This window comes from Patella vulgata, chromosome 9, assembly GCF_932274485.2.
Source record: "Patella vulgata chromosome 9, xgPatVulg1.2, whole genome shotgun sequence".
Lineage (NCBI taxonomy): Eukaryota > Metazoa > Mollusca > Gastropoda > Patellidae > Patella > Patella vulgata.
Window position 1 is genome coordinate 31,711,486 of NC_065887.2, and position 24,462 is coordinate 31,735,947.

The window sequence follows — 24,462 nt, forward strand, 5'->3', positions numbered from 1 at the left end:
ATTTCAGTGTAAATAGGAATTATTTACACGAAGACACTACACACAGCTATGTTTAATGCCAGTGTCGTTATTTTGTACCATAAATAGGTCGTGTAATGTTTTGGTCAGAAAGCACGAAGCAGGGCGGCATATTTTGATTGGGAAAAGGGGATCTAATTTAATTATAACTCCAATCATTTGACAATGACACGGTCAATATACGTATAATTTAACGTATGTTTTTGTATTTAATTAATTTTTGTTGTTGCTGTTTTATGTTGCAGGAAAAGAAATATTTTAATTTTCTAAGTTTTAGCAGTGATATATCGTTCCGATCTATTCAACTAACCTTTTTAGGCTAATTAGGTCCATTAACGGGGAAGACACATAACATAAACCCCGTTTCCATTACAAATTTTATGTGTGCCAGGCACGGTGCCAAGCATGGCAGGGTTCGTTTTTTTGTAGTGTAAAAGGGTCAAACATAAGTGTGACGTGCCTGGTAGCTTTCTAATTTGGCCCACTGAAGTGAGGTAGTCTCGGCACGGTACCTGCAGGCACGGCACGGTGAAATTTTCGTAGTGTAAACGCTAACCGGTCTGAGATCGGTTCTCAGTACGGATTACTGCGCATGCGCCAAATAAACTTTGACTTTTTTCCCACAAGCTTTGACAGCTATGTCATCAGTTCTGTCAAAATGGCTGCCCGTTGGTTATCTGTATGATTGTTTTCATCGGGGTAACTTGCTTAGGGACTGAAATTAACTTTTCTGTGAAGTGTTCTGCATTTGGCACGCTTATCACGGCCGTGTGTAAATGGGGCTATAGTCAAATTATCCTCCCTTGATGATTTCATTTGCCATGTAGGTTGTTTCTATGAACCAATAGAAAACAGATTACATATCAGTCTTAGCATCATTGTTTATGTTCACCACAATACAGCAGCTTCTATGTTCGATTATCAGAAAGTTTGCAAAGAAGTGACATGCACACAAAAAGATGTCCAAAGCATTTTGACAAAGTTTACAACAAGGATTCAGTGATCTTAGGTTCAATAATGTGAGTTACCTCCCTTCGCCTACGTACCGTCGCTTCCTATTTATGGAATTGTTTGATTCGTCGATAAAAATAGTACAGTTATTAGGAGCAGATAATTTGACTAATTAACCTAGTTAAGGGGTTAGTGGAGTAGAATGGAATGATACAACTATCAGGAGTATGGATACTGAGGATGTGTTTAGCCTAGTAATTTAACTTATAGACAAATTGAAATCTGTAGGCCTATAGATAGTCCTAATCTATGGTTTCCACAGATATGCCCTTTGCATTTCCACTTAAGGATAATGTCTGTGGGATTGACAGAGCGTATTTTTAATTGTTATTTAGTTTTCTGTGTACAAATTCTTACTGCACATAAAACTTCTCCTTTACATTTTGTTGTCGTGGAAGTGAGAAGAAAGGCAGAAGTTTCATCTGATCAATCTAGTTTAAATTACTAACGGGTCGGCAGAAATGTCTCCTGCCAGCCCAGGCTAAATTTCCGCCCGAAGTAAATTTTGTATTGGACACAAAAACATGATGCCCAATTAGATTCTTTATATCCTACTTTCCTACCATTGTATTAATTCTTTTCGAAGTCAATCTTTATATCATAACTTGTATAAACAATTGACTTCCCTTCCAATGTAATACAACCACATCTTCCATTATTCCAGGTCTGACATGTTTAACAATATTGTTAGCTAAAAGTGTCTTAATCGGTTTTCACTACAGCCCTTGGGGGAGAATTGCAGAAAATTAGTACTTAAAACACTTGGAAATCGCTAGCGTTTCGTCAGTTTTTCCACCTTTCTCATTCAGTAGCACACGTGTACCAGTACTATTTCTCAATATATTTCAAAATGTTATATTAATAGACATGTTACAGCATTTCAAAATTCTACTTTGTTACGTGTATGGCATACTTTGAATGTTTTGGTAGGGTTATTGATTACTGGTTTCCTCTTGTCCATGTCATGTACATGTATGACCATGTTCGATGTGGAATTTTTAATTAGATGAACTGTACCTGTGTCAGAATAATTTAGTATTATGTTAAAGTCATTCATATTAAATTTAATATTCACTTATAATATAGCCTTCAATAATTAACTGATTACATGCCATGATGGGTAATTTATAGATCTGGCATATAGTGGATTTGTTCAAGAAATTTGATATTTTTCACTGTCCACATGCCCCTTCCAAATACTTTAAATAGAAAACCTGACTGATATACTAATGAACTATTGGTTATTAAAAGCAATAATTACTATACATAGATTCCTGAAACACGGTATACGTCCTATTCTGTGGATACTGAATTGAAAAGGGACTTAAATCATATTGAAAATGTATATAAAGACAAATGGTTGATTCAAAAATACAACCAGGTTAATGGTTGGTATACATGTAGAACCAGACATTGAATTTCAATTGCAAGACCATTTCAATTGTCAAATTACAGGAATTTTAGTTATCAGTCAAAATGAAGATTGCAGTTGAAGGTTGTTGCCATGGCGAACTGGACAAAATTTATGAAACTATTCAACATTTAGAGAAGAAGAATGACATGAAAGTGGATATTTTACTTATTTGTGGAGATTTCCAATCAGTTAGAAATAAAGGTGATCTACAGTGTATGGCCGTACCTCCTAAATATCAAAAACTAAACACATTTTACAAGTAAGTAGTTGATTTATTTAACAAAGTTGTCGTCTAAGTTATTTTTGATCTTTATTAATTATACATGTATAATGTAAATTTTGTATACATATTACATGTTATTGTACATTTGTGTTCATTCTAAATAAATTCTTACATTAGTATCTACATGTGTATGGCATCATAATTTGAAATACATGTAGTCTGATCTTGCATATTAAAGTTAAGCTACATTTATCAAGCCTCCAATATATTCCTTTTGGTATACATGACTAATTAACTAATGGATGACATTTTGTAAAAATATTTATCTTTACAGAAGTTACATCATGTTAAATATCGAAAAGGTCTAATTTGGACTGCTCGTGCGGTGATGTCACAGTGTGACTGGACTGTTATCGTTCTACCGGTAATAAAATTGTAGATCATTGACAATCAAATTCACCTCTCACCGCAGACCAATGATTATTCATCAGTGGCAGAAAATCACTGACAGATAATACTTGGTGCGCACATGCCTTTAGTAAGAAGAATATGCAATTGTACAAAAATATTGTTATTTATGTGTACATGTATTTCAAAATAGTTCTCTGGAAAAAGCATACAATACATTGTCTCCAACCGATAGTCAATCACGTTTGTTTTTTTTTTCTAGATATTACAGTGGAGAAAAAGTTGCACCAGTTTTAACTGTTTTTGTTGGAGGAAATCATGAAGCTTCTAATTATCTACAAGAATTACCATATGGGGGATGGGTAGCGACAAATATATATTATATGGGTAAGTAAACTCACAATAATAAGTGTGTTTTTTCTTGAAAATACTGTCATATTTATCTGTCATTTTAAAGTTTTGATATTATTTCTGTCATAAAAAAAGATGTGCCATTAAAGAGTTATTTCCCCTTATTTATTAAACCAATGGCTATTTCTAATAGATATGGACCAGAACAAAGATGGGGAGATATGCCACTGGGCACGATTGTTTAATGTTCCTGTGTTGTTGATTGTATTTGTAGGTTATGGAAATGTTGTAGAGTTTGGTGGAATAAGGATAGCTGGTCTATCTGGTATCTATAATGGTAAAGATTACACTAGAGGTACGTAGTGGACTTTTCAACAAACATTTGATTCTAATTTCTATCTCAACATTGTGTGTGTCTAATGTAAAAGTAAAATTGAATGAAGAAACATATCAGTTCAAAATATAAATCAATATTTTTATTTTTCACCCTAAACAAAATTTGAAATTCCACTCAAGTGCTTTTGGACTTGGAGTGAAGTTATCAATCTGTTTCACAGAGGATCACAAAAGTCTTCTAATTAATTAAAAGATGACTGCTTTCAACATGTGATGTCATATCAAGCAGTGTCAATCATTGTCTCAAATTCACATGCATTGTTTACATAAGACGTTATTGGTCCAGGCAGAAAGGTGTCCTTTACTCATTTTACAAACCTATTTACACTAAATAGGAAATATTTTTATCCAGATATACTTCAAACACCTTTATTTATTTTTCTTATGCCTAAAAAAATGATTTAGTATTTAATTAGCAGAAGGAAAAAACTTAATATTGGGGGCCCATTAAGCCGTACCAATGTCATCCCAGTGATTGTAGCGGCCTAGTGAATATTCACTGCTGATCAGTGTGTGAACTGTGAAGTTATATCTTGAAAGTACATATGAAGTGAAATTATCCCCAGATATGCTGACCTTACCAATGACATGGTTGTATATTTAGCAAATATCTTCATAAGGAACGTCAAAGTATCATAATATAATGAGACCATGTTTTAAAATATTTGTTTATTTTGTTGTATTATAGGTCATTTTGAAAGACCACCATATAATGATAGTACAAAGAGATCTGTGTATCATGTTAGAAACTTAGAAGTATTTAGATTTAAGCAGGTATTTCTTCCCTTGTTGTCCAATTGACAGTTGTTATTTTTACTGAAAAGAGTGAATGAAACTGTGTTTTAGAATTTGATGAAAAAGTGTTTGAGAGACGAATGACTGTGATAAGAAACGATCAATTGTTGTTAAAAACAATCCTTGAGTATTTTCACAATCATCTACATGTATCTATTTGGTTATGCTGCTGTACTGCTAATCTGGAAATTTAACAGTATCGAGTTTCCCCTAGAGATAATGTAATGTTCTCTGTAAATTGCTTAAAAATTTTAAATTTTTGATCAAATAAAGAATTTCAAGATACTGAAAAGGTGACATCACTAATACAGCCGCTAGTGTTATGCATATCCAATATATTTTTATAATTACATTAGTGGAAGTAAATGAATGTTTTTATTTTAGATTTCCAGACCAATTGATATCTTTCTATCACATGATTGGCCAAGAGGTATTTATCACTATGGTAATGTAAATAAACTACTACGTGGAAAACCTTTTTTTGCTGAAGAGATTGAATCTAATAAACTAGGTAGTGCCCCAGGAGAAGAATTATTACATGTGTTAAAACCTGAATACTGGTTCGCTGCTCATTTACATGTTAAATTTGCTGCTTATGTTCAGCATGAGGTATGTAATATGGTACAGCACACTGCTGCTCGATAGTTGGGATACACTTATTATATCCACTCTAATGATAGCATTTTGATTTAGAGCATTAGAGGGTTATTTTATGCGCTTTTCTTAAGATTTCATGTTCTCAGTATAAAGGATACATTATTTTAGTAATACTTGAATATTTCAAGACTTTTATTGTAAGGGCAGACAAATGGTCATGCTTCCCAGACACCATTTTCCACGTGTTTTTCCTATCCAAGAGATATCCTTAGACTGATTTTAGTTATTTTCTGTTCCATAGAGTGAAAATGATGTTGAAAGAACAACCAAGTTTTTATCGTTAGACAAATGTTTGCCCAGAAGAAAATTTTTACAGGTAATTTTTTTGGGTTATATTTTGCAAGGACAACAATATATTTTTATTTTTTATCCCATTCTAAACAAAGATAAGGCGGGATACTTAAATGGAATCGTCTACCCTCCCAATTTTTTTTCTGGAGCATATCTCATAAACCATTCAAGATATCTTTTTGGAACTTTGTACACACATCAACCTATTATAGTAGTTGTGCCTTTTACTAATTAGACATTTTTAGAGTTTACAAAAAAATATGTTTCCATGCAAACAAATTTGACTTAATTATTTTGTGTACAATTTTTATTCTGAAGCATATCTCTTAAACCATTGAAGATATCTAAATGAAATGTGTGGAATGCTGTTTCCAATTCCAACTGTCACATAATCTTTTATGAACACAGACCTTGATTTTAGTCCCATCTGATCAACTAGGCAACACTTAACCTGTCGCCCCTGCAGATGTTACCCCTGACGAGTTAGAACTAGACTTGAAAGTTAGTGAGATTTTCATAGCTCACGCCAGGGATTCAAACATTCTAGTCAAGCTTCCAGTGCCCTTGTTGTTTGAATACCACTGCCATCGTTTCATGGGCATTATAGTCTTGTCTGATTCATCACAATAACTTTTGAAAATTTAGTGGTTTTTTTTTTATTTCAGGTATTAGATATTCCCCATGACAACAACCTGCCACTCAAGCTTCAACTTGATGCTGAATGGCTGTCTATTTTGAAGTCAACCAATCACCTATTAAATCTTAATCCCTCCTCTTCCTTTATGCCAGGACCAGGTAGCAATGAAAGGTGAGGATTGATTACTAGTTTTCACCAAAAAAATACCTGTCGAAAATTTGGTTTTCGATACCTTGTTTTGAATCATCTTAACACTTTTTTATCTTCTCTAGTTACATGTACATAAAGCTGAAATCACCACAGATTTAGATTGTCTCAACAGGCTTGTCCACACCATTAACAAAGGTGATGGGGACTGTGAATTATTACCTTTTATAATTGCCAGTATTGCAACAGGCACAGCACCAATGAGCTAATATCATTATATTATGCTAGTTTACTTGCCCATTGCAAAAGATTTGTCGAAACAGAATCTGTTTGGTGAAAGGTCATTTATTCAGTAACCGCATATGAACAATATCATGCATTATATAAATATACTATTCAAAAAAAGTAGGGGATATTTGATTTTTAAGTGTTATTAAAGTCACCTAATGAAACTGACGAAGAAACAAATGACAAAATGAAATGAAGTTCACATTCATCGATTTATTCCAAATGATCGTTAGACTAAGTAAGGCACAGACTGACCATTATAAGGGTAAAATGATACCCGGGGTCAAACAGCAAAGTTACCACAGCATCACAACCAAGTCAGTAACGGGTAAATCCTCCTCTGTTTGCCAAACAAGCATTGATCCGACGTGGCATACTCCTAATGAGACGTCTAAGGTCACTTTGGTCCAGATTGTCCCATTCCTGTTGCAACGCAGCAGCAAGTTCTTGGACATTGGCAGGACGTTGTTGACGTTGACGTAACCTCTGTCCAAGCATGTCCCAGACATGCTCGATGGGGGAGAGGTCGGGACTCAGTGCTGGCCAAGGTAATGTGGTGATGTTCTGTTGTTGGAGGTAACCTGTAACGATCCTGGCCCTGTGACATCTTGTGTTGTCATCCTGGAAGATGAAATGGCGGCCATGACGTCGTGCGAACGGCATAACATGGACTGCCAAGATGTTGTCCCGGTAGTACTGGCCTGTAACACGCCCTGCAACAACATGTAAAGCCGTTCTTCCAGCAACAGTGATGCCTCCCCACACCATAACAGAACCACCCCCAAATCGATCATGTCTGATGACGTTAACGTCTTGGAAGCGCTCGTTTCGACGACGCCACACCCTCCTACGTCTGTCCAAAAAATCAACAGTGAACCTTGACTCATCTGAAAACATCACATTGCTCCAGCGTCAATTATCCCAGTGTTGACGATCCCTACACCAACGACGTCTTGCCTGAATGTGATGATCTCTCAAACAAGGGATCACGCGAGGACGTCGGGCGCGAAGGTGACCCCTATGCAGTCGATTCCGAATCGTCTGGCCACTCACTCTCACACCAGTGTCTGTTTGAAGACGAGCGCTGATCTGATTTGCTGTGATGACACGATTTCTCAAGGCCAAGGTACGGATAAATCGATCCTGGGCTTGAGTTGTCGCCCTTGGTCGACCTGAGCGTGGTCTGTCCTGTACAGATTGTGTATCACGGTATCTGGACCATAGCCTGCTTATGACAGACTGAGAAACATTCATCGTCCGCGCCACAACCGCCTGTGTTGTGCTGATCTGTAGCATGCCAAGGGCACGTAACCTTTCATTTTGGGTAAGCCGACGCATATCAAAATTTGTTTTCTGGTCACTAAAACAATTAAACTGATGTTTCCACCCTGGAATTCAATGCCACAATGACTGTAACATTCAAAGTCAGAGTCGTGCAAATCTTGGGTTGGACCCCCATGATGATCCCAAGCATTACCTGCATTCCATGCGGTAGCTATTGGTGCGTTTGGGCATCACATGTAACTGGAAATGTTTCTTCTGTTAGGTTCTATAGTGACTTTTTTCGTAGTCATTTGCATATTTTAGTATTATGCCCCCAAAATCAAATATCCCCTACTTTTTTTGAATAGTATATATGATTTTCCAAAATAACTTCTAAGCTGAACAAATGACAGAACAGAAAGCAAAGGTGGGGTAATAAAGTGCCCGACCACCTGAAATGGAAATAAGATAAAGTATTTGGGGGGAGGGGGGAGTTTAAACAATCAATAGATTATTAATTAAACATACATTATGCAGGTCTTTCTTTAGGCCTTAAATGTTATATAAACTATTAATTAGACATTAATTAACTTATCCAGACCATAATCAACTCTCAATGTCATCGCTAGCCTGCGATATTTACTGGATTAGGATCTGAATTGCTGCCCAACTTTCATTTATAATTAAATCATGAAATGGATAATCAAGACTATGTTTTTTTCGTAATGATGATCGAGGCTAGGCCGAAAATTCTTCAATCGCTAATTCTCGGTTCAGAGTTGATCAATTTGACTGAAATTTTCAGCAAATTCCCTTTCCATTATCTAGTTTTTAACTATTAAAGTGAGAACTGCCAGCTCTTTATCTAATTTCCTACAATGTATCTTTAATAAAGCAGAAATTTGAACATAAATAGCTACCGTGAGAAAAATTCCTTTGTTCATTATTATAGAAAACCAAAAGACCTGTTTATAACTGAGCGTAATGTAGTCAATTGTATCTGTCAATTTTATCCCAATAGGCTACTAGTTACAATAATTTATTACTTACTGTATTTAAAGGGAATTGTTCAAGATAGAGTGGAGTGGCCTATTGATAAAATTTTACTCATCCTGCATCATAAACTATTTCATTTTCAATTAAATATAGGTTTTTTTCAACCATTTTGGCTTAAAAGCTTTACAATTTTTGTTTTCAAAAAACATTGCATGGTTAATACACTATATTTTGTACAAAAATATAATATTCAAATAGAAATATGCATAAATTTAGACTCATTTGCATAAAATTACAGAAGTTGTTAAATTACCTGCAACAGAGCGTGAGTCGGCTGATCGTGATATTTTTATGACTTGTACTAAAATTGATCATCTATCATTTAATTAACAATCAATGGTAAATAATCTTAAAATGAAATAAAATGAAATAGTGTTTAACGTCCTACTGTACTGCTCCGAACTGGGCTAATGAAGACGGGCATGCGCCATACAGTGTGCTATGAGGAAAATTTTGACCGGACAGCGGCACTATGGCCTACTCTTATATCGAATTCCAACTGTCAAGGGATTTATTATGTGCACGCCAATGTGTACACATGACCTTGGTTTTTCGTCCCAGCCGAACGATTAGACAGCTGTCCTTGTCAGGCCCTCTGTCCTGCATCACTATTTGAGGAAAAGTCCATTGCCCATACGTAACCGGGAGTTTGGTTTTTAATGTGGTTGATTATCCTGTATCTTTGGCCAAGTCAAGTAAGAGTTGTGCCCCTTTCCTCAGTAAATCCCATAATTCTTGCATTAATATAAACAAACCATAGAGATGTATGTCAATATATATACACCTCCATGATACAAACGTGAATCGTGACGACGAATTAGGATTAATTTAAAAAAACATAGATATGACCAGTGAAGAGAGAATTTTTACAATAAAAAAAATTAAGAGTGTTGGATATTGAACTGGCAATGCAATCAAATCGATTTTTTGAAATAGCATTCTTAAATTAATTCCATGGGCGTCAACATCCTATTTTAAGACTAGTTACCTCCCTTAGACTTTGTTTATGATAATGTAAAAGATCGGATAATCTAGCCAATGACCTATTATTCTCAATTGTTGACAACACATCCAGACTTATAGTCGTAGAATATTTTTCTGGATGATAGAGACTATATGAACCCATTTTTAGACTAATATTCCTTTTAGACATTCAACTTTCACAATAACGTAGTTTGCAAGTGGCATTGTGAGAGCGTCATTTTGAATTTTGTAGATTCCAATAAAAAATTAGAATTACATTTTTTCAAGGTGGGATTTCCGAGTGACAGATGAAGATATTAATTCTATTAAGGAGGATTTTGGTGGAGATTTAACAATTCCTGATACATTTGAAGAAACGGCACCAGTTCATGAACAAAATGGTTCCTCAAGAACTAACCTGCAGCCGCGAATTATTATCAACCCTCAAACTACTCTGTTATGTACCATGCTGGACATTACAGACCCTAATGCTGTGTTCTTAGGAAAAGATTCAAGTCATGTTGAAAATATTCTAAGTCCTCCACAAACAAATAACCCTGATGAGATTGATGTTAATGATGATGATGTTGTTGATGATGATGATGATGACGATGATGCAGATGATGGTGGCAACAGTGATGTAAATTCAACGATAAATACAACTTATGAGTCTTTTTCTGTCAATAACACTGATCTTTCATTGGATACGTCTGCCAGTGACATGTCGTTTAGCTCTGTTAATACTACAGAAATATCTATTGAAGAAGATGATGAATTGAAAGCAATAATGGATTTACAAAAAGCAGAGAAACTTTTAGATGAGGCAGCAAACAGCGATAAAGTTTCTGATGACGATGATGACCTTCTATCTTCAGGAGCAGCTACCAAACAGACAACATCAACTCCATCCCATGGTAAACATCCAAAACTTCTAGACTGTCAACAATTCGAAGTTTCACTAGAATTTACTGCTCATAGCCCCCAGGCTTCAGAAACAGAAGGTACCACCACAGATATTGAAGTTATGTCACCAGGGGTGGACAACTCTAGTGCCGAATCGTCCGCAGAAGACAGTGCTACTTCAATCAAAGCAGAAAAACGGGCTTCCGATTCTGACGACAGTCCGTCTCTGAAAAAGGTGAAAATGAAGAGAAGGAACGTTGAGTTGTATAGTGATAATGAGATTAACTGAATGAAATTGAAGGATAAATGTTTGCAGGATCAAAGTAATGAAACCTTGTGCCCCCAGAACCCCCAGATTTTTGACTTCTTGGAATAATTGCGTTACAGTGCATATTTCTGAATCATTGTTACAATTAATATACTTTGTATTTAATGAAATTTGAAATCAATTTAACAAAATGTGAAAAGAATATTGTAACAGAAAATCAATTACTAACCATTACATCTTGAACAATGTTGGTTAATCTTGTCTGAAACAGTAAATGTTCTTCATAAAAATATCCAAATGTGTATGCAAGTGAAAAGTCAGACTGGAGGCCTCTTTATTTAACAATTACTATGCTCTGAGTTACGGTTGTGTGTCTGTTCTCTCAGTGTTTCAGTCTTTTATCAGTGTGTCAATAATAAGGGCAGCAACTCCCTGTTTCATCATTTTCACATAGCGTGCCGTTATAAATTATTGAAACCTCTTTTTTATGAATTCATTTTAGAATCTAGAGGATAGCTTGGAAAAATTAGTTTTCTTCCTGTAAAACCTAATCTATAATTGCTAGTCACTATGGTAACACTATCAGAATATTGGTGCTGTTATTTTCTTGTAAGAATAAGGGTGAAATTTCTCTGAGCAAGAGATTTTAGACTGGAACTCTGGGACTGTACATGTAGTTAATCTCTAAAGAGCTTGTTTTTACAACTTGATAACCACATGTCCATAATTTAATCACAAAGATATATATTTCTTTAAAACTATCTTTGTTTTGTGTTTTTACAAATAAATATTATAGGTAGAGATGCTTGTGATTATGGAGCTCCCTGATAAATGCTCTGTTCTTATTAGGTTTTGAAATATATAAATGGTAGTATTGTTAGAATAACAACGGTAAGTTTGTTTATACTGGATGATTATTGTTTTTATGATAAATTATGTTTGCGAAAAGATAATCAGAATGTAATATATTAACAAACGTGAAGTGAATAAAGGGAAATATATCCTTGTTAAACTATATATTTCCATTATTATTAAAGGGAATTGAGGATAAGTTTGGATAAATTTTAAACATAAACCATTATTTTTTTAAATCATACCCTACCCTACCTTTAAATCATCGGTTGAACTTGGTTCTTAAAAGTCCCAGTCACAAGATAAACTGTAACCTTTGGACAAAGTATACCAGCCCAATTGTTCAATTACACAAATACCATAAATAGTTGTTAGCCATATGAACTTGTGTTATAAATATGGAGCGATATTGAACGTTCAAGAGTAAGAATGCCCTGTCATGCACATGACATGTTACTGAGCAGCAGTTACTTCTGCGAATTAGAAGCCTAAACTGCCGAGTAGATGATAACTTTTGGGTATGTCCTCCAGCAGAGAGTATCTGGAATAATTGGCTTGCATTATGCTCGCCAGCTAAACCTGGTGGTAGTTGTTTGGATCCTCGGATTTGCAGTAGCCGCAAGCTCATATTGTTGCCAGTGGCTTCTTCATGGTAAGAAGAAGTCGATATAATTTGAAATAAATGGAAGGCCAACTAATGTGTCGTCCGTTTTCACTATACCACTGAAAGTATACCTCACCTATTATATCACTAGTGGTGAAAGAACATCACACCTATTATGTCACTAGCAGTGAAAGCACGCCACACTTATTATGTCACTAGCACCGAAAGAATGCCACACATATTACTAGCAGTGAAAGAACACCACACCTATTATGTCACTAGCACTGAAAGGACACCACACATATTATGTCACTAGCATTGAAAGAACACAAAACCTATTATTTCAAAAGCAGCGACAAATCACCACACCTATTATGTCACTAGCAGTGAAAGGTAACCTAACATGTTATGTCACTAGCAGTGAAAGATCACCTAACATGTTATGTCACTAGCGGTGAAAGAAAACCACACCGGTGTCATTTTCCCAGCACGGAACATAAAATCGCACTTATAATTTCACTTTGAGCGCGAAAGAAATACATTGCACCATTTGGCTCGCTATAAAGAATAATAATATGTCCGCTATTTCTTCTAGATCATGTTATAATCATCAAAAATAAAAACCGTATGGGGATGAAACAATAATAACGATGCCTCTCCCCCAAAAAACCCATAGAATTTCGCCAATTTACAGAGAAAACTATTTGGTAATGAGGGGGTTGGATGGCCGAATGGTTAGCACGTGCGCGCTGCGCTGTATCACGCGGTCTGTCATTGAGTCAACTGGCGGAGTTTCGATTCCCCGGTTGTACGTGACAAGGAGTAGGGTCGCCTGTCCAACCTCGTGGGTTTTCTCCGGGTCCTTCGGTTTCCTCCACTAGTAAAGAACCCTACACGCAAGCGAATTATTGAAATAGAATTGAACCATGTGTTAGTCCCAAAATGACCTAGTTTGTGTCGAGTGGACGTTAAACCCCATTTCTCTCTCTCTCTCTCTCTCTCTCTTTCAGAACCGCCAGAAAAGTCTATGCGAATATCAGTTTGCCTGAACTAAGTGGAGTTGTGTCCTAATTTTTAGACACACATTCCATGCTTTTACTCGTATACTACACACCAGTGGCGGCAGTTTGATTATCCAATGGCGGGGGACAAAGCCAGGGGTCCAACAATTAAATAGGACTCCCAAATTAGTTATAAACTAAATTTATGTGTAATTTTATGATTTTATTTATCTACCATACTTACATACAGATTGCATTTGTGTGACAATGAAGAGAACATACCCCATTTTACTGTTGATACATGCGCTTCGGTGGCACTGTCATTTTCAGCCATGGGGCCCTATGCATTGCAAGCTTAATCCGGACCTGGTGGGGTGTCCCAAACAGTTTTCAAAAATTCCTGGTGAATTACACTATATGGAGTATTTCCTAGATAGGAAAGACAATGTTTACATCTCCAAGTAATCAGAAAGGGGAAAATTGGCTGATGGAACTTGGATATGATTAGCATTAATTTTAGATTATGTAAGTGTCCCTCTTCTCTCTCTCTCTCTCTCTCTCTCTCTCTATCTCTCTCTCTCTCTCTCGGAAAAGGGGACTTTAGTTCGGAGATGGCTGAATTTGATGGAGATATTAATAGCCGGTAATGTGATTAAGTCAATTTTGGAGAGCTGTTACCTCTTGGACCCCAGTACATACTCATGATTGGAAGGCGATCTTATCTGTCATGTGACCTTTTCAAATTAATTATTGTAACGCAAAACCTAACTGCTTAACAATTAATTTGACATATATATAAGCCGGGGAGACATACGACGTAATTTATTTGGAAAATGTCGGCTTTATAATGGGTAAAATCACAAGATGTATATTTTCCTTGATATGGATTGTAATTCTGAAAATTGGATTATCCTCAACGAACGATTTGACATTTGGTTCCACAGAAATGACGGAATTGATGAAAATTATCGAAAAACTGAAAAGTGATGTATCAGTTTTACAAGAGGACAGACATTATTTCGAACTTGACATCGCGGCGCTTTTGGAAGATCGTGATTTAGCGCGATATCGAATAAATAAGCTAGATAAAGAACAAAAAAAACTTGAGTTAGCTTTGAATGAATGTCAAGCGAATCGTGAGGAAATTCTTACAAATATGACCTTTTATAACAAACAATGGAATAATATGTCTATCGCGATCCAAAACTGTTGTGCGAGCGAGCGTGGTCCCACGCACTTAAATTTTGAATTTTCGCCGACACAACTTTTAAATATGGTGAAAGATTTGCGCAGTCTGCAATCTGAATTAATGTCAGCTCGAAGAAAACAATCACAACTGGTGAATAGAATGTCTAGAATAGAGGGTAAGATAGAAGCAGAGTTGGATTATGAACTGAACAACCAACCAGCAAGAAAAGAAAGCCGAGGTACTTTGCTTAAATATCTTAATGTTTAAAACACGACCCAAACCGGTTCCAAAGGCCTTGTTTAGTCTATTTAAGGTAACAAATTCAAAGCCCTAGTAAAATCAAATACATACTCTTTATATTCAGTTGAAGTTTGGCATTAAGCAAAGTCAAGCGCGGATTTATGGACAAAGGACATATTGAATTATTTGGTTGGCGCCGACCGGTAAGACGCAAAATATTTGAAATCATGCCACCCGTAGTTCCTACATATAGAATTAAATTGACTATCTAGGAAATTATAATCATTTTCTGAGATGCAATGAAACTGATTTGATGGAAACGCGAGACATACAATTGAATTGTGATTTATGTCATTATTGTTGGCTGGCCGTTTACCGACCCAAGATAGTCCGCAACAAAGCTGAAGCTAACTATAATGTCTAAGCTTATATATATAACGTTCATATTCGCGCAATCGAGATTATCAAATTCAAATTCAGGGGCAAATAACTCGTCTGAAACGTATTTTGGGAAATTCATTGCCAAAGTTATATCGAGTTTATCTGTTGGACCGATAATCAATTAAAGAAATTAACCAATATCCAATATTTACTTTTGTTCATTTTCCACTGTTGAAATAAACTTTTAATATTATTTAATGTGTCTTATAAGACAAAACTAAGCCGCACGCATAGCGTATACTTGATGTTAAATCTGTAATTTAGACAAGGTGGAGTTTGAACTGTTTGTTTTTATCTTACAGTCTACGACAGGCGTCGGATGAATGAAATAGAACTTTTAATTATCATAGATTACCAAGCATATAAAACGTGAGTAGAAATGTTATATATTTTTAATACAATAATCAATCGATTGATACTATACCTTACTTAGATATATGCCTCATCTACAAAGTACTGTAATCTACAAATTGTTCAACAATTTTGAAACCTTCAAATATTCAAAATTGTTTACGGTAGCCTTCTCTCAACACCTTTATTTTACATATTCAACGAAAGTACCAGCCTACCACGAATCGCATTGTTATTATGTATACATCTCGTGTGTAATGGTCATCGCGGGTGCCACGGTGGCTCAGCGAATAAAGGCACTAGCCTACTAACCAGATGACCCAGATTCGATTCCGGTGTTGGCGGAGAAAGGTATTCCAACCTGGTTTACATTTTTCAGGGGTTCAAAACGAATGGGCTGGCGATTAGTTGTTGGGACGAGAAACCGAGGTTCGTGATAACACGTTAAAGATCCGATCCCCTGTCAGGTTAAAGTAGCTAAGTCCGTAACTCAATATCATCCAAAATCTTGGACATTGAAAACACGATTTTTTGGCAATTTAAATCAGCATTGGTTTTGTGATCTTACCTGGAAACGATGGGCTTCTGATATCCAATATTTAAGACAAAATAAACATTTTACCATTGGTACACGAATCGTGTAACATAATGCGTTTCAGCGCCATTTGTAACAAGGTGCTCAAAGAATGAGGCTAGACATATTCCACATGTCATGTCAAACGGTGATATCATGTTCTTATTTGGAGAGCATGCGCAATAAATAATATCGGTGTTGACTGGAATAACCAGACGCTATAGAAACTGACTTGCGGTTGAGACTTCTGGTGTATTTCGCCGAACATAACTGATGACAATTCACAGTAAAACGGACACGATTGAATGTAAAACAGTTTATATAAATTCATATTACGTTATTATATGTGTTGCGACCCATTTGTGCCAATTTCTAGGTCCAAAATATTAGCGATTTAGCTCATATTTCCGCATAGCACACTGCATGTGGTATGTCCATCTTCATTAACTCAGTGGGTGCAGAAAAGTAAGGTATTAATATGTAGCCTATCTGTTTCAACTTAACATGTCAATCAAACATTGTTTCTCACGATATTTATTAATATTTAGATGGTATCAAAGAGAAGGTGGTGATCATGGTGTTGGAAGACAGATGAGAACACAACAAGCTATAACCAAATACGTCACATCTGTTCTTTATGGGGTAATGTGTTGCATTCATTATTGTTTTATATTTTCATCTTAAAATTAGATACATAGGCCTATGATGAGCGAATGGCGACCCAAATGTTATTATTTCTGTAGAAATCAGCTGAAAAGTCCAAAAACATGTTTTAGTTCAGCGTGAAGACTGTTGCTATTTTAATGTTACTAAGTCACATTAAGCTGACTTGTAAGAAACAGCTAGCCGAATTATCATTATTACTTTGTTTATCTATAACCCAAAGATGGCTGGGTGTGAAATCATTAGAAATCAATAGTCAGAACTTAATGGGGTGTTTTAGTATAAAAGTAGTCATGTTTGACCTTAAAGATGCATTATGTAAGATTTAGATAAAGAGTTAGTCGTTCTTGTTATTATAGTTCAAAAATAGATAATGAAAAATGAATATATTCAAAATTTAAATTCAAATTACTTTATTTTGAACGAAGATGTAGCGTAGATTGTTTATTATCGTAGCAACGGTACTTGATAATCGAGGCTAAGCGGATTTATCTTTAATATAGATTTTTAAATCCCGGGGGTGTTTCAATCTATTTAACTCTCGACCATACGATGATCTATCGATTGAATTATAGACTTTTCATGTAATCAAATGTCTAAATAATAGTTTATATAACATTTGAAGACAAAACAAAGACCTACAATAGGCAGGTTTATATCTTACATAATGCATCTTTAACCGTTTGAGCTTTCATTATAAACTACATAAAGTTTTTTTTTCTTCAGATGAATAGCATCTATAAAACATTGGAACCACATGGAATAAAGATAAACGTTTCATTAGTCGACATACATTTCATACAGGTATGTTTTAGATTATACTATGAATAAATGAATCAAATAGGGTTTAACGTCCTACTCTTCTGCACCATCTGGATTAATGAAGGCGGGCATACGCTATACAGTGGGCTATAAGGGATATTTTGCCTGTACAGAAATTGCATTCCAACTGTCAGGGGGGGGGGGGGGGGGGCTGAATGGTTACCCTGCGCGCTGTATCATAAAGTCTGTAATTGAGTCGACTGGCGTGGTTTCGAATCCCCGGTTGTACGTGACTAGGAGTAGGGTCGCCTGTCCAACCTCGTGGGTTTTCTCCGGGTCCTCCGGTTTCCTCCCACTGCTAAAGACCCCTATGCGCAAGCGAATTATAGAAATAAAATTAAACCATATGTTAGTCCCGAAATGACCTAGTTTGTGTCGAGTGGACGTTAAACATCATTTCTCTCTCTCTCTCCCTCTCTCTCTCAACTGTCAGGAGTTCTTTTACGTGCACACCAACATGTACACAAGACCTCGGGTTTTTGTCCCATCCGAACAACAAGACGCCGTTCCTTGCCAGGCCCCCCATCCTGCATCATTGACAATATGACACCACGCTGGTAAATCTCGAGGACCTGTTCTCCGCCAACACCCGTCCCCTGACCTTCTGGTTAGTCAACCGACCATACTGTTCAAAGTGCTAGATAGGTTATTCGTACACAACAAAATGTTTTGCGTGCAATGGCCTTGCATTTCATTCATTATTACATTTCAGACACTAGAAGACGGCGAATGGTTGTACAGATTATCGGAGAATGGTTTCCCGAGGCGTATAGTAAAAGCACACCAAGCTTTAGACGCTTTTGGTACATGGGTTATAGACCATCGGAAATCATTGCCAAGAAATGACCATACCATGCTGCTTACCGGGTAAGCATAGAATTTGCGACCCCGAGTCTGTAAATGGACAAAAATGTTTTATACGCATCCGGACATCCCTGTGTATGGTTGTGATCATAGTTTCGAAGATCTTAAATATAGTTCTTCTAAACCATACCTTAGATTCAGATGCTCGTAAACGATTTTATTTTTCTCGCATCAATCCACTTTATATAGATACATATCCTATGATACTTGTTCACATGTTTAGGCATTTATTTATAGAAAACACTTATCCATGTCATAATCAAGAGGCAATGAATGTTGAATGAAGTATGGATGGCGATTATCTTAAACATACATTATGCAAGAGCTAAATCTGTCAATGACATTTCTTCATTTAGGCCTGAAATCTTATCTAAATTATTAATTAGACATTAATTAACTTATCAAGCCCATAAGCAACTCTCGATGGCATCGCTAGCCTGTGATATTTACTGGATTATAACCCGGTCTGCTGCTTCTGATTAAATCAAAAACTGGATAATCGGGGCTGTGTTTTTTTATCGTACCGACTTTAGTAATGATGATCGAGGCTAGGTCCGAAATTCAATCGCTAAATACTCGGTTCAGGGTGGATCAATTTGACAGAAAGTTTCAACAAATTCCCTTTACATTATCTAGTTTTTAACTATTAAAGTGTGAACTACCAGCTCTTTATCTAATCTCACATAATATATCTTTAACTGCTTCTTTATTTATTAACAGATTTGATCTTCAATATCCGAATGAGACGGACGACTATTTAACAACAGGTAGATTTTTTTTTAGAATTATAATGCTAAGGAATTGTTATCATCTTTATGAACTAAACTGAATGATGTAATTTTTTTTATCCTTACATTTCTATTTTAGGTCTTGCCTTTCTTGGTAAAATATGCAGTATATCATCAGTATCTGTTGTAGAGAATCAGTTTAATTTTGAAGATGTGGGTGTGGCTAGCCATGAACTAGGTCATAGGTAGGCTAACAGATGTATTATAAATCTGCAAAGCATACTGAAGCGTACCGACCGTACAAAATTTAAGCGAACATGCCCTAATCATTTTCAGCTATTTTGATTTCGATATCAGTATGGCCCTATAACAGTTGTATTCCCCCAAACTTTCATCCAGTTACCCCCCCCCCAAAAAAAACCCCCCCTCCATTTAATCTTTGTTTTACATAGATAGTCAGTGTACTTGTATATTTATTTTAGAACATTTGATACCGCTTCCCATCATTTTAGATGTTCCCAAAAATTGTTTTATAATTTTGTATGGAAGAATAAGCATAAGTTAAACTGGAAACTGATTGTTTTGTATTTACAGTATAGGAAGTGAACATGATGGTAAAGGTAACCGATGTTTACAAATAGATGGTTATTTAATGTCACCAATAGTAGAAACTAACTCATCTAATCGCTGGTATTTCTCACCCTGTTCTATTAGATATATACGTGATTCTTTAATGAAATTAACAAGGTAAAGTTTGGCTTAAACATAGTTTATTGTACTAGAACATAAATACAGTACAGATTGGGACAAAAGTTACGAAAACTTACCTGCACCCTCTCCACACACATTGCAATGGAGAGTTATAATAGTACAATTGTTAAGAACATACAAAAACGAACGATATAAATGTTATAATAAATAGTTAAAATCGCATTATAGAGAAATTCATAAATATTTGGTTTATGAAAGTAATTTTTTGACATGCCCAAAGAATCTGACTGGAGGATTTGGTGTTTTCTTTTGAATTTCAATATAAGTATTCACCATTACGAATTAAAAATCGAAAGTTGCAAGTTGAAACAAGGTATGGTAATATGATATTTATGTTATAGCATAGTCTTTATAGATTGTGGTATAAGCCCATATTGGATTGCCGAGCGGGATTAATAGCCATTGATTTTAAACCTAGCACGGACAACTTTACTGCTAGTGGGCTATTAATGGTCTGACAAGCCCCCATCTATTTTTTTACATCCCACCCTTATCGAGTCATTATTCGTGGGTCGTCTGTTTTTTTCTGTACCGCGTGGTTCTTGTTCTTGTTCGGAGGGTTTAACGTCCGTTGCGGTCTTTTCTGTTTGAAGAAACCGGGGTACCCGGAGTAAACCCTTAGACATACTAATGATAGTAAACCCACGAGGCATACTAAACTAGGCTGCGTGTCGACAGTTAACTCCACTTGAGAACAGACACTAAGCTAGCTGACCGGCCTTTTAAGTCCTAAAATCGACGATTTTGGTCGAAAACACTAAGTATACTTCAAGAATAGTGAGAAGTATTTATTCTTCTTCCATTTAATTGAATTAAATAGGTTTATTTAGTCTCTATATGTATGTCAGATGTGAAACGGAGTAGAACCACATTACAAAACAATATATTAAGTTTTGGATATGGCGACCATTTAGGACAGAGATTTATTCTCGAAGTATGAAGTAGATGGATCTCTGTGTGCAGAATGCCCACGAGGTTAAGACGTATCGCAAAGTCAAATACACCAGTGATTAAGACCACGACCGAATGCCAGAGGTGACCGATCCCTGTTACTGTTGGCTGAAAATCCCGCAATTCCTTAATCCGTCCGGTCAATACACATACAACCGTGATACTCGGACCCTTGCATGCCATCTAATACATATATTCAATTCACAAATTCACTACAGACTTGAATCGATGTGCAAAAGTTATTTTCTATGAAACTGTTTCAATCACAGCTCACCCTGAAAATAACTCTACATTGTACTGCTAATTCTACAAACGTATGCTAATGTTTATCTATTGCAGCAAAGGAAAAAACTGTTTGTACCGAAAAAATAATTTTGGTCACTTACCAATACCAACAGAGGCTAACGTACAGTTAGGAGAATTGTTGACTCCAGACGAACAGTGTTTATTAATTGAGGGTCCAGGTTCCATTTTCTGTAGGGTATGCTAGTTAAATCTGTAGGGTATGCTAGTTAAATCTGTAGGGTATGCTAGTTAAATCTGGAGCATTGTAAATTTTTGTTCTATGTAGATCTTGGGACATATTATCTGTTGAAGTTTACATTGTTATATTTCTGAGCTGACAGAGTAATGTTGTAATATTTAGGAGAAATGTTGGTGCTGTTCAATCGTACTAAAATTTGATCTTTCGTATCGTTTGATGTCTGATGCCTCACTACATTCATATTAGTAGGAAAAAAACGAAACGAATTTGTAATCAAATTGTAATTAGATTTGAGTAATTATTGTTCCGCCTTTATAATATCATCTACCCCATACAAAAGTACAACAAAAGTTGCTAGCTATACGAACTTTAGAATAAGTGTACGGGTATATTATTTCTAGCTAAACGGGGCGATGAATTGGGATGTTGGTTATAAGGAATGGCAAAGATCATGCACGACCAGTGCCAGATTTAAAAAAAAGTAACATATTTTGTTACAGGTCCGCATTTCCAAGGCCCCACTAAATGCATGCAAGCTATCAATTCCGATCCAGTAAAACTGCATTTGCCCCATTACTATAGACTATACTGTTTTCAACTTTGATGAGCGACTGTATGTTTAAATTTACCCATATTAGCCAATTTTTAAACACGGTATTCAACTTAAGGGTGGTACATATGACTTTACAGCTGCTTCGACGAACACCCCGAAACAATAACCGCGTCTAATCCTTCAGGTTAATATATGAAAAAATAATAAAATAAAATTTTAACCAATATATTGACTGGTCAACTATGAAAATATCTTGTCTTTTGTTTCAGTCTTTTTATGGGGGAAATGATTATCCCTCCTTATGTAAGAACATGTGGTGCCGTAATGTGACGTCACTAAAACTGAATAAACAGACATGCAATACGTTTTTAGGTTCGGATGGATTTGTATGTGGAAATCAAAAGGTTAGCTATATCATTTACAACTCAAGTACTCAATTCCTCGCAGTGTTGGTGATTCTTTGTCTTACACGTAGTCCTCACAGTAATTTATCAAACATTACAGTTTAAACAGAACAAACGGAGGGGGCTGGATAGAAAAGGCTGCTATACTGGATATAAATTGGTAAAATTGGTAAAAAAACACAAGTTTTTGTTTGTGCTTATACACATTGTCAAGTTTGTATGAAACAACACAAATTTCAGAAATTTCAACACAAGTTTCAGAAATTTCAACACAAGTTTCAGAAATTTTAACACAAGTGATGTATAGATTTTCACACAAGTTTGTGCTGTTTGATAAATTTCAGAAATTTCAACACAAGTGGTGTGTAGATTTTCATACAAGTTTGTGTTGTTTGATAAATTTCAACACAAGTTTGTATTGTTTCAACATTTAACACATGTTTGTGGTGTTTGTGTTTCTTCAACACAAGTTTGTGGTGTTAAATAGAGTCAGTGTATATTATTTTTATTATACATGCTCGATCACATAGACATTTATCACACACTCATATGTTTGTATTTTGTAACAGTTTTGAAATTTGGTTAAGGTTTGCAGTGTCTGGAATAAAACCAAGCAGATAAATTACATGTATTCAGTAATTACTGACGCTTTCTGAACATTTTTTTAAAATCTAAAACATTCGCTTCAGATCACATGGTCATGAAGTATTGGAATAAAAAAGTACCATAAAGTAAGTCCATGTATTCCATTTTAGATTTGTATAAAAGGAAAATGTGTGAGAGATGACAGCGCACCTACTGTTTTAGGTAAGATGATTTCCACAGATTTTCCGATTGTGGGAATATGATTCTTTTGCAATTCCATTAAAATATTCCAATTGATCTACTAAATGTCAAAATGAAAGTAACAAAATGTCATTTGAAGATACGAATAATACACAATGAACTAATGCCGAACCTTGGAGATACCAACATGAACTCAGTAATGCAAACTGTAATGAAATGAAATGAAATGGAGTTCAACGTCCTACTGTTTTGCCCCAATTGGGCTAATGAAGACGGGCATACGCCATACAGCGTGCTATGAGGGAAATTTTGCCCGGACAGCGGCGGTACGGCCTACTCTTAAATCGCAATCCAACTGCCAAGGGTTCTTTTACGTGCACGCCAATGTGTACACGGGACCTCGGTTTTTCGTTTCGTCCTATACGAACGACTAGACAGCTGTGCTTGTCAGGCCCTCCGCCATGCGCCACTGACAAGAAGAATCCACGCAGTAAAATCCCGATGAACTTTCTCGGCCAACATTGGGAGCAAACCTGCGACCTCCAGACTAGCAAGCCAGCGTCTTACCCACTTAGCCACCGTGGCTCCCCTCAGTAATGCGAAAATGGTAGGGTATGGTACCCTTTCTGAAACAACCAATGTCACTTGTCATTACAGTAATTCACATAGCTAACATACATTTGTAGTAGTCTTGGAATTAAATCGACTTGAAATATTTCATTTTGAAATTTCAGATCACTGTCCCCAAGGTGACGAAAAGGGTATTATCTGGAAGAATATGACTTGTTCTGATTTTGTGAAACACAGTCCAGAACATTGTTATGATCAGGTGGTACAGCGGAAGTGCTGTGGTTCGTGTCGTGGTATCCATTCTGGAGATCAACGTTAGTTTTACTTTTAAAATGTTTCTTTCAGTATAACAAATTGATATAATATTGTTGCCGTGACGTTATTAAATTGTTCAATTACATTATACTTTGTTATTAATATTATTGTATTGTAGAATGCCCCTATGGAGATCGGAGTTCATGGTGTAAAACTGATATAAGTTTACCAATAGGATGTTATAATAATGATATACTTTGTTGTGCTACT

The 24,462-nt window shown here is 35.9% G+C and overlaps 2 protein-coding genes across 2 annotated transcripts; both read left to right on the top strand.

Moving 5' to 3' along the window:
- The first annotated feature begins 90 nt into the window (after nucleotides 1–90).
- Nucleotides 91–12,130, top strand: LOC126832107 (lariat debranching enzyme). Its single transcript, XM_050562795.2, has 9 exons — nucleotides 91–213; nucleotides 2,485–2,702; nucleotides 3,337–3,461; nucleotides 3,700–3,780; nucleotides 4,510–4,595; nucleotides 5,001–5,225; nucleotides 5,515–5,589; nucleotides 6,230–6,372; nucleotides 10,207–12,130. The coding sequence occupies exons 2-9, from the start codon at nucleotides 2,506–2,508 to the stop codon at nucleotides 11,108–11,110; spliced, it is 1,836 nt and encodes a 611-aa protein (XP_050418752.1). The 5' UTR covers nucleotides 91–213; nucleotides 2,485–2,505; the 3' UTR covers nucleotides 11,111–12,130.
- A 2,186-nt stretch (nucleotides 12,131–14,316) lies between these two features.
- On the top strand, nucleotides 14,317–22,686 carry LOC130010472 (A disintegrin and metalloproteinase with thrombospondin motifs 18-like). Its single transcript, XM_050562860.2, has 10 exons — nucleotides 14,317–14,973; nucleotides 15,719–15,785; nucleotides 16,890–16,983; nucleotides 17,731–17,808; nucleotides 18,539–18,693; nucleotides 19,411–19,457; nucleotides 19,558–19,663; nucleotides 20,013–20,165; nucleotides 21,480–21,621; nucleotides 22,447–22,686. The coding sequence occupies exons 1-10, from the start codon at nucleotides 14,394–14,396 to the stop codon at nucleotides 22,684–22,686; spliced, it is 1,662 nt and encodes a 553-aa protein (XP_050418817.2). The 5' UTR covers nucleotides 14,317–14,393.
- The last annotated feature ends 1,776 nt before the right edge of the window (nucleotides 22,687–24,462 follow it).

Excerpts from the sequence above, each read along its gene's own strand:
- LOC126832107 (XM_050562795.2), top strand. The coding sequence starts at position 2,506 with ATGAAGATTGCAGTTGAAGGTTGTTGCCATGGCGAACTGGACAAAATT. Across the intron at positions 4,596-5,000 it reads AAGTATTTAGATTTAAGCAG|ATTTCCAGACCAATTGATAT; the intron begins GTATTTCTTCCC and ends TTTTTATTTTAG. Across the intron at positions 5,590-6,229 it reads CCAGAAGAAAATTTTTACAG|GTATTAGATATTCCCCATGA; the intron begins GTAATTTTTTTG and ends TTTTTATTTCAG.
- LOC130010472 (XM_050562860.2), top strand. The coding sequence starts at position 14,394 with ATGGGTAAAATCACAAGATGTATATTTTCCTTGATATGGATTGTAATT. Across the intron at positions 16,984-17,730 it reads TCACATCTGTTCTTTATGGG|ATGAATAGCATCTATAAAAC; the intron begins GTAATGTGTTGC and ends TTTTTTCTTCAG. Across the intron at positions 17,809-18,538 it reads TCGACATACATTTCATACAG|ACACTAGAAGACGGCGAATG; the intron begins GTATGTTTTAGA and ends ATTACATTTCAG.